Source organism: Quercus robur, chromosome 5, assembly GCF_932294415.1.
Source record: "Quercus robur chromosome 5, dhQueRobu3.1, whole genome shotgun sequence".
Classification (NCBI taxonomy): domain Eukaryota; kingdom Viridiplantae; phylum Streptophyta; class Magnoliopsida; order Fagales; family Fagaceae; genus Quercus; species Quercus robur.
This window is the reverse complement of record NC_065538.1, coordinates 50449615-50460896: the sequence shown is the minus strand read 5'-3', so window position 1 is coordinate 50460896 and position 11282 is coordinate 50449615. Positions and strand designations below refer to the sequence as shown.

Here is an 11282-nt window from a genome sequence, read left to right as displayed (position 1 = left end):
TTCTTTCTCAAAAACAACAAGACAAAACCCTAATCACAAAAAAAAAAAACGGCTTTTATATCCTACGCACAGGATTCACAATGGGCTACAAAACGGGCCAAAAATTTTTTGTCGGCCCAAGCCTCCGCTCCATGGATTAAGCCTCAGTAAATCTCCCATTATTCGGGTTAGGTTGGGTCATCAACTGGATCAAATCATGCCTGATGACGATTTTTCATGGAATAAAATTCATCCATTATCATCTCTATAGTAAAATTCCCTGCAATTTCCTTCTCTATATAAACTATCATATTATCTGGCCAAAGCTCATCCTTCATTCTATTACGAAGTCTTTGTTTTTAACAACTTCATAGCTGAGAAAGCTCGTTCTGTAGTTGCTGTAGAAACTGGAAGGGTCAACACAAGACGAATAAGTCTATCAATCAAAAAATAGATTTTAGACTTTCCTGAAATTTTTAATCCCCTACATAGCTCGGAAATTGTACTCATATTCTGAAAATCTGGATGTTTTATCACATCAAGCTCATAATGTTGCAATTGAGACTCCAAAAGTTCTTGTTCATGTTCAGTGAAATCTTGAGGATAATATTTCTTAACCAAATTGCATATATCAACAATTTTGAATAATCTAAAAGCATCCTTGGGATTTAAAGGTGAACTAAGAATAACAAGTTCCGTTGTTAGCTCACAAAATCTACTTTTCAATTCTTGCAATTGAAAGTCTATTGCAACTGTAAATATGCCAATTCTAAAATGATGTTCCATTGTTAAATCGTCATCTTGACGACAATATCTACCTCGACCTTTAATATAACGAGCATTCATATCAGGAATATCAATTTCATGTTGCTCACAAAATGATATAACACTAGCAAGTAAAGGCTCCCATCCATCATCTCTCAACTTTTAAATAAGTGATTTTGTAGTTGAAACTAAATGCATGGCATTTAAAAGGTCTTGCGAATGTTGTTGCAAAGCTTGACAAAGAACATTAGTAATTTCCATTATCTTTTTCATCAAATGCAAGATTAAAATAAATTCAAATAATGTTAATACCTGATAAGCTCCCTTGGCATCACCGCATTGTTTATAGTTAGCCCCTTCCTCAGAGATAGTGTTGATAACTTTGCAAGTAGCATCAAACATTTTAATCAAATTACAAATAGATTGAAAATGAGATCCCCACCTAGTATCTCCAGCTCGTTGCAAAGTACCAATCTGGTTTGCACCTCTTCCAATCTCAATTTCATTAGAAGCAATCATATTCTCAACTTGTTCTGCTTGAGCATGTTGCAATTCATTATTATGCTTACTAGAACCAACAACAATATTGATAATATTAACCAAATGATCAAAGAATTGATGAACATCTTTTACTTCTCTAGATGATGTAACTAGAGCTAATTGCAACTTATGAGCCATATAATGTACATAATAAGCATATGGACAATCTTTAAGAAAAAGAGCTTGTAATCCATTCCATTCACCACGCATGTTACTAGCCCCATCATATCCTTGACCTCGAATATTTTTAATGTAGAGGTTGTAACGAGAAAGGACAGCACATATCTCATTCTTTAAAGTCAATGCAGTAGTGTCTCTAACATGCACAACATGAAAGAAACGCTCTTTAATGAAACCTTCTTTATCAACAAACCTCAAAATGATGGCCATTTGCTCTCTCTTCGACTCATCCCGAGCTTCATCAACAAGAATGCAAAATTTTGCATCCCCAATTTCTTCACGAATAGCATTTCGCACATTACTAGCAAGAATATGCAAAATCTCCTTTTGAATTGTGGGTGATGTATATTTGGCATTTCCTGGAGCATTTTCCAAGATAACACTGGCTACTTTGTCATTGAAAGTTGATGTGAATTTTATCAATTCAATAAAATTACCTCTATTTTTTGAATCAAGGCTTTCATCATGACCTCTAAAAGCACAAGCTTGGAATGCTAGCCATCGAGCACACTCTATTGAGGTTTTGAGCCGCAACCGATTATTCTCTAATTCTTTTGACGTTTGTTTTTCAATTAGCTTGCCAATATGTCGTGAATAATTCTTTAAATCCTCGCAACATTTCACAGCAATTTTATGTGGAGAGTTTGGTTCTTTCCCTTCATGACGAAATAAAGGACAATTCATTTCATCTTTCACCTTTTTCCAATTATTAAAACCTGTTGAAATGAATGCATCTGATCCGAGACGACCTATTGGTTTTCTTACTAAAAAGGTAGCAAGGTAGACAATATAACGCATCCATTGAAGGTGAGTATTCCAACCAATCCTTATGTGAAACAAACCATGAAGGTTAAAATCGACGATGATGAGTATCATCATCTATATCTTTAGGTTGGTATGGACCTTCTATGAGATAAGCTCATCGGATTTCATCTTGTTTGTTGATAGGAAATTCACATATTTGTTTACGTGTTCCTGGATCACGATCTATCTCTTCACATATTTGTTCATCAGGCATCGAAGTATTAACATTTGTTTCTACAGCCACAGGTGTTCTAATTTCTGAATTGATAACATCTTTTTTCTTAAAGAATGCATCAATTGTTTTTCGTTTGCTCATAATTCTTTTAGCTTTAAGAATATGACTCAAAAATTAACCTGAAAAGAATTTTAAAAAATAAAATATTAATTAGAAATTTTTATTTAGTTATATGAATGTTATTCATACTCAAGAAAAAAACAAAATTTCCACTATAATTTAAACAGTCAACCCATTTTTAATACAACTTTAATTAATAATAACCCCTCAAACAAAAACAAAAATAATTTAATTAATTTGTCTTTTATAATGTATTGGTTAATTTAATTATATAGCTTTAATTATTGTTGTTTAGCGTAACAATAAACTATATTGCTTTAATTTATTTGTCATTAATTATACTATTTTAATTTGTTATATTGTTTAGCCCCTTTTACATATTACATTAAAAGAGCCGAACATTATACATTCCATGTGCAGCACAATAATTAAAGCAGTGTAATGTGTTGTACATTACATTGCTTTAATTATTGTTTACCCGGCCCCATGAGCCCATCTACCCCCTCCCCACCCCACTCAACAGACAACAAACAAGCACAACATGCGCCCCAATCACAATAGCCAGCTGCAATCAGAAAATTTCGCAATGCCAATCACAAATCACAACACAGTAAACACACGTTACACTAAAGACCAACACACTGACTTTTAGCCACAAAAAAAAAAAAAAAAAAAGACCAACACACTGACCAACAAAAAGGGATAAGATAAAGCCAAATTAAAAAAAGACAAAAAAAAAAAGGGTAAAAGCCAGCCAATAAGAGACCGTTCAAAAGAGAGAGAGAGACTTACTGAGATGTGAGATCAGATATTCAAATAGGCTATTAAAGTTAAAGAATAAAGAGAGAAACGTTCATAAATTACATTTCATTTTTTCATTCGGTATTTCAGTGAGATAGAGAGAGAGAGAGAGAGACTGAGAGAGAGTCAGAGAGAAAAACCTTGAGGGAGGGCCGAACTGCCGGAGGGAGCAACCGGCAACGAGCACCGCTGCACCTGAGCAGAGGCAGAGCCGATCTCCGATGACCGATCTACAATCTGCCGTCTGCGAAAATTTCATTTCATTTCATTTCAGTGAGAGAAAAAGAGAGAAATACCTTGAGGGAAGGCCAGAGGGAGCACCGAGCACCGAGCACCGAAGCAGAGGTAGAGCGATCTCTGATCTCCGATCTGCGATTTGCGATGAGGGGCAAGCAATGACGAGCTGTGGCGTCACGGTGACGTGACCGTGGGTTTCTGGGTTTGGTTTGCTGGGGTTTTTTTTTTTTTTTAGATAAACACCTCTGTCATTCTGTGAGTTTGTGTTTGGTTTTGCTGGAGTTTGATTTGCTTTTGCTGATTTGCTCTGTATAGGCAGTAATATTGGGGTTTGATTTCTCTGGCAGGGACGTGACCAGCGATGTGATGGGTTCATTTTCTGATTCTCTGTATTGATTTTTTTTTTTTTTTTGGTTGAGAATCCGTGGGCTTGCCGTGAGCGAGCTACCTCTGTCATCTATTGGGCTCACCGTGGGCTGGGCTTTGTTAAATTTATTTATTTTTTCCAGATTTTAGTTCAAAATTTTTTTTGGGCTTTTTTTTTTTTTTTTTTTTTTTTTTTTTTTTTAATTTGAGGTGTTCCTAATTTTTGGTTGAGGGCTGGGAGAATGGGTGAGAAATGGGTAGGGGGGCCGGCTGTCTAATGTTGGGGGGGCCCATTTATTTTTTCTTCATAGGCTAATAGGAATTTTTTTTTTTTTTTTTGTAGGGGCCACGGCCCCCCCAAGCCACTATGTGGCTCCGCCCCTGTTCACAAGGACAATACAGTAAAACCTCGGTGTCTTCGCTGTAATGTATTCTAAGGCGCAGCATTGTACTAAACCATGTTCTACGTTTAGCATTTCTCAAAACACATCCTTCAAATGTGCACCACCTTTATAAGCCATTAGTTCATCATGCATAATAGTAGTGAGTTTCAGATTGATAACTTATCTCTAAATTCTTGGAGGTTCTTTTTATGAGAGGATAACTTGCTTGTACCATAAAAAAAATAACAATAATAATAACAACAAATATTTTGCAGTATATAACTAGTAAGACATTGTTATATTGCTCCTGCATTTATTATTGTCCCAGTTTCCAAATCAACACAGTATTTCACAGACCACAGTTTGTTTAATTTGGGGTTTAGTTACCTCTCTCACAAAAGAAATAAGAGAGATGTTAGATAATTTTATTTAATCCAAAAATATGTATTGTGTTAACGTATATTATGTTATGGGTTTTAAGCCTAGCTAGATTACTTGTATAGCACATTTGTACTACACTTTACCTGTACCACGCACATAGGCTTACTTGTACCGCACACATATACCTCTTATATAAAGGCACTCTTGTATATTCTTTGATAATGAAATACAATACAATCATTCAGTATTTCTAACATGGTATCAAAGTCACTGCTCTGACCTTTTCTTAGCAGTCTTGTCTTTATTGGTGTTACTCCATTCTCAACATCGCTTCTGCCATCACAACAGTTGCCACAGCCTCTCGCTGTTGAACCTCCAACGTCTTCCAGCCGTTGTCTTTGGGTTCCGGACCTGCAGCCACTGTTGTTGAGGAGTCCTACACCACACAGATCACTGCACGTGTCATCACCGCCGTGAATATTGCTTCAATCACATTTCTGGAGGCATCACTGAGATCGTCTTGCGCCGATCTACCCGTCGGTGAAAGCCTCGCAGTCATCGGAGACCGCACACGCCCTCACGCACCGCTTGAAGCTTCTGCATCAGCGTCCCATGCGCCCCACGTGCCACACGTGCCCTCCTCAGCTTTAGCTGATGCCACCCGTGACATCATCAATGCCACGTTAGCCTTAGCTACGTCAGCATCCAGTCATCTGCTAACGTTAGTGCCATGTCATCTTGCTGACATCATCTGCTGACCGTTGACCTCATTGACTTGGGCCATTGACTTTGACCGTTGACTTTTCTTTAGGGTTGACTTTTGCAGTCCAGGTTTTCCTTACCCAGTTTTTCATGTAGATTTCATTTTTGCAGTTTGTTTTTGCATATTGTGTCTCTAAATGGATAAAAATGATATTTTTCTTCCTCACCCCATCAATACTATATTGAAGGGGAATAAGAATTACTTATCTTGATCTCAAGCTATGCGCAGTTTTCTTAAGGGTCGCATGCTTTGGCATTACTGTACTGGTGCGATCACCATTCCTGTCAAGGGAGCAAGTGTAGAAGATGCAGCCTTCCTTGCTCGCATGATTGAATGGGATAGTCACAACCATATGATCCTCACATGGATTCTGAACACTTCCATTCCCTCCATCTCTAATCTGTTAGGCAACTTTGATGATGCAAAATTAGCATGGGATATGTTGGCCAAAAGGTACTCCACTACTCACGGATCCATGAAATATCAATTAGTGGTTGAATTGCATCAACTCAAGTAAGAACCAGGGCAATCCATCAATGACTACTATGATCAGCTTCGCTTCATTTGGAACCAAATTGACATTTCTGATCCAACTTGGGCATGCTCAAAGTATGCTCAGCAATATGCTTCCATTAGAGATGAATTTCGCCTCTATGAATTCCTGATGTCACTTCACAAGGACTTTGAGCCCATTAGAGGTCAGCTTCTAAATCGCAGTCCTGCTCCCTCTCTTGATACTACTGTGAACGAGTTGGTTAGAGAAGAAGCTCGTCTTGCAACCCTTCAAGTTCAAAATAAGCTCAATGTTTTGGCTATTACTCCTTCTGCTCCACCCATAGAGTAACCTCAGCAATCATGTGATTCCTCTGGCTCTAGCAATCGTCGCAAGTAGACCAACAAAAAGTTCTGCAACTATTGCAAGCGTCCTGGCCACACCATTGAGACTTGTTACCGTCGCAACAAATCTACTGCTGCTGTTGCTAATATTGAGCCTACTCCGCCGATGGCTTCCATTTCAGCTGAGTCCCAGTCTTCTGGATCCACTATCAACCTCTCCCCCATTGAACTATAGGAGATCATAGCTCAGGCTATTCGTATGGCTAGTAATGCATCTCTTTCCATTGCTTTCTCAGTTCTACCCGGTAAATCTCAAACTTGGCTTTTTGATTCTACCTGTTGCAATCACATGACACCTCACTCGTCTTTATTCTCCAAACTTGACCCTGCACCACATCCTCTAAATATTCATATAGCTGATGGTTCCACCATGTATGGGAATAGTCTAGGTTTTGCTTCCACCTCCAACCTCTCTGTTCCTGGAGTCTTCCATGTACCTGACCTATCCTAGCTGAACTACGTTATCGCCTTATTTTATTATTATTCTGGGTGTATTGTGCAGGATCCGAGGACGGGGCAAGAGCTTGGGACCAGTCCTAGAGTTGGGCGTATGTTTCCCGTGGACAATCTTCATCTTTCACATGTTGCTCCTGTTTTTGTTGCTGCTGCAGTTTCTTCCTTACCATCTCTTGCACTTTGGCATTCTCGTCTTAGTCATGCACCATCTTCTCAGGTACAACAGTTAGCTTCTAAGGGTCTGTTGGGTTCTGTGTCCAAAGACAATTTTGATTGTAGTTCATGTCAGTTAGGAAAATAACCAGCTTTGCCTTTTAATAACAGTGAATCCATTTCTAATAGTATTTTTAAGTTAATTCATTTTAATGTTTGGGGACCTTCTCCTGTTGCTAGTATTGGTGGATTTCGATATTTTGTTGTTTTTATTGATGATTATTCTCGTTATAGTTGGATCTTTCTTATGAAATCTCGTTCTGAAATTTTACCAATATACAGCAACTTTGCAAAAATGGTTGAAACACAATTCTCCAAACATATCAAAACTTTTCGATCTGATAATGCTCTTGATAATACTCAATATGCATTTCAAGCTCTGTTACATTCCTATGGCACTATACATCATCTAACTTGTCCAGGTACCTCTCAGCAAAATGGTCTAGCCGAAAGAAAACTTCGTCATATTCTTAACACTATTCGTGCTCTTCTTCTTTCTGCCAAAGTTCCTGCCTCATTTTGGGGTGAAGCTGCTGTTCATGCTGTTCATGCGATTAATCGCATTCCAAGCACTGTCATCCATAATCAGACTCCGTATGAGCGTCTGTTTGGGTCACCCCCTGACTATCATCACCTTCGCTCCTTTGGATCTGCTTGTTTCGTTCTTCTTCACCCTCATGAGCACAACAAACTTGAGCCTCAATCTAGACTCTGTTGTTTCCTTGGTTATGGCGAAACTCAAAAAGGGTATAGATGTTATGATCTTGTCTCTCATCGTCTTCGTGTTTCTCGTAATATTGTCTTTTGGGAACACCGATTGTTTGTTAAACTCTCTCACTTTCGGTCTTCCCTGACTACCTCCTCTGTTTTAGAAATCTTTCCAGATGAGTCTCTTATTCCTTTTACAAATACTTTTGATCCTCCTTTGGACTTCTCTATTCAACCTCCAGATATTTTTTATGCTTCTCCTAGACAGGTCGAAGATGAACAGGTTGATGACGAGCTACCCCACCTTGAGCCTGGGTCCCTTGCTCCTGCTCCGCCTGAAGATCCTCCACAAGACATTCCACCTCGCCACTCAACCCGGGTAAGATCCATTCCTGCACATTTACTTGACTATCATTGTTACACTGCCCTTGCTACACTTCACGAGCCTCACACCTATCATGAGGCATTCACTGACCCTTTATGGCAGATTGTAATGAAAGAGAAACTTGATGCATTAACGAAACCATTGTCTAATCCTTCTCTTTACAGACAATTGGTTGGCAGCCTAGTTTGTCTCACAGTTACTCGTCCAGACATCTCTTATGCTGTTCATCAGGTGAGCCAGTATTTGTTTGCTCCCGATCAACTCACTATGCTACTGTTCTGTGCATTCTTCGATACCTGAAGGGCACTCTCTTCCATGGCCTTTTCTACTTAGTTCAGTCTCCTCTTGTACTTCGTGCATTCTCTAATGCTGATTGGGCAGGAGATCCCACTAATCGCAGGTCCACTACAGGTTATTGCTTTCTCCTTGGTTCATCTTTGATTTCTTGGCGAAGTAAGAAACAAACCTTTGTGACCTGCTCCAGTACTGAAGCTAAATATCGTGCCCTTGCTGATACCACATCTGAGCTCATTTGACTACAATGGTTTCTTAAGGATTTGGGTGTATCCACATCCTCTGCTACTCCCCTTTATTGTGACAACCAGAGTGCCATTCACATTGCTCACAATGATGTCTTCCATGAATGGACTAAACACATCGAGATTGATTGTCATTTTATCTGTTATCATCTTGTCCATGGTGCTCTCAAATATTTCTCCGTCTCCTCTAAAGATCAACTTGTAGATATCTTCACCAAGTCACTTCCTAAGGGACGCACTCGTGATTTGGTTGACAACCTCAAGCTGGTCTCACACCCACCTTGAGTTTAAGGGGAGTTGTTAACGTATATTATGTTATGGGCTTTAGGTCCAGCTAGATTACTTGTATAGCACACTTGTACTACACTTTACTTGTACCGACACATAGGCTTACTTGTACCGCACACATATGCCTCCTATATAAAGACACTCTTGTATATTCTTTGATTATGAAATACAATACAATTATTCAATATTTCTAACATATTGCAATTGCAGAGTGTCTCCCATGTGAAGTCTAGCACCAATCTAGTACATTGTTCTAATATTGACATAGGGAATTAAGGGTGAGACTACAAATGCTAGGTAGTTTACAAAGCCCAAATTCTGGTGGTTAAAAAGACTCACATTAGTGCTTGTATGATAGAAAAAAGACTACATTTTAGCAAACCAAACTCAAATTTTACCTGCATCAAGTCATGCAAAGTTGTGTAAACATATATGGTTTCTATAGTAATTGTATAAATTTATCCTGACATTATTCATTTTGCATTTAGTTTATTGTTTTTCTTTATGTATCTTGATGATGAAGAAATAAAGTGAATGGTAATTTTTGTGTATAAAAAAAAATGAACAATTAAAAAAATAAAGAAAATTGATATTTGAATGAAATTTAGTATAAAATAGATAATCTAATGTGGGGTATTTTTTGGAAGTGAGTATGTAAAATAGAAAAAGTAAGTTCTTATACTATAATATACATGAATTTTTGCACGAACTAATTCAAATGTATATGGTTATTTACCTCACATGTATAAAGGATAAGCAAAGTTCATACTCCATACCCTTTATTCCCTTTATTTTAGAACACCAAAAGAATCAAGTCCCTCAACTCCTACACCGACTATATCTATGGCTTAGATAACTTTGGACAAAAGGAACTACCCTAAACAACACACTATATCGTAAATCACAATATGCAATTCTTGAAAATAAAAAAACTTAATAATTATTATGTTTATTCTTTTTTTTTAGTAATCTATATTTTTTCAATATACACCAAGTTCAACATTTTAATAATTCGTGTTCGTTACGTTTATAAATATAATTATCATTTTTATTATCACAATGTCTTGTTAGAATAAGTTTTCACACAAAAAATTAATCGCTTTTATGTTTATTAAAATTGTTGTTAGTTATGTTTATTAAAATAACTTCAACACGATTCTGGCAATACAATGCAATGTATTTGGATTGGGTTGCTTCTGTAACTAGATAATTAGCATCGAAAACCATTTTTAATGTAAAAGCAAATTAAATGATGATGAGCAATAAGAGTTCAAGTCTATGAGATCCTTTTGATGACTTATGTTGCATATTGAAAGAATTCGATATTCATTACACTACATTTAGAACATATGGGGTCATTATGAGTTCTTAATTATGTCATTTGTACTCATAAATGCACCATCAATCTTTCAAAGCTTAATGAATGCAGTGTTTAAGTGTTTCTTAAGAAGGTTTGTGTTAGTATTTTTTGATGTATTATGGTATGTAGATCTCAGAGGTTCACATGTTGAATCTAAAGCAGTATAAATTCTACACAAAAACATCTGATATGCCAAAAAATCAAAATGTCACTTTGGTTGTAAGAGGTGGAATATTTGGGACACATAATTTTGGAAAAAGTTTCTCTCCAAAAGAGAAACCCTTCAAATTTTGCCAATATTTTATTTTAGATGTGAATTTTGAAAATCTAACTGTTGAATTGTATATACGTTATGTTTTTAACACACACGCCAAATTTCATTCAAATCTAATTTATTTAATATTCAATTAATAAATTTATTTTTAATACATAATTTTAGACTACAAAAGAAGGTTGTGCGTCAACTTTGGTGTGACAAGCTCATACTTACGTATATACTTGTCAACGCCCAATACCCTACCCAAAAATTTACTAACCCACCAAGTCCAAGCCGCCTTGATTTTCAACAAATTTGTGCAGTTGTAGAGGTTGGTGGATTGGAAATATTTTTACGTGCTAGTTTACACATCTAACATAAAAGTGAATTACTTTTATTAACTTTTATGTTTCTCAAAATTGTTGTTAGTTATGTTTATCATAATACTTTCAACACAACAAGGATTGAGGCAATGCAATATATTTGGATGGGATTGCTTCTATAACTAGATGACCAGCATTGAAAACCATTTTTAATGCAATAACTAAATGATGATGTGCAATATTAGTCAAGACTCCTCTTAAATTAAAAAAAAAAAAAAAAAAAAAAAAAAAAAAAAAAAAAACAATAAGAGTTCATGAGAGATTCTTTTGATGATGACTTAATGAACACAATATATTAAGTGT

At 36.7% G+C, this 11282-nt stretch overlaps 1 protein-coding gene across 1 annotated transcript; it reads right to left on the bottom strand.

The window, feature by feature from the left end:
* Positions 1-321: 321 nt before the first annotated feature.
* Positions 322-2343, bottom strand: LOC126728324 (uncharacterized). The gene is made up of 2 exons (XM_050434169.1): positions 1057-2343; positions 322-903 (listed from the first exon to the last, which is right to left on the bottom strand). The coding sequence occupies exons 1-2, from the start codon at positions 2341-2343 to the stop codon at positions 322-324; spliced, it is 1869 nt and encodes a 622-aa protein (XP_050290126.1).
* Between the last annotated feature and the right edge of the window lie 8939 nt (positions 2344-11282).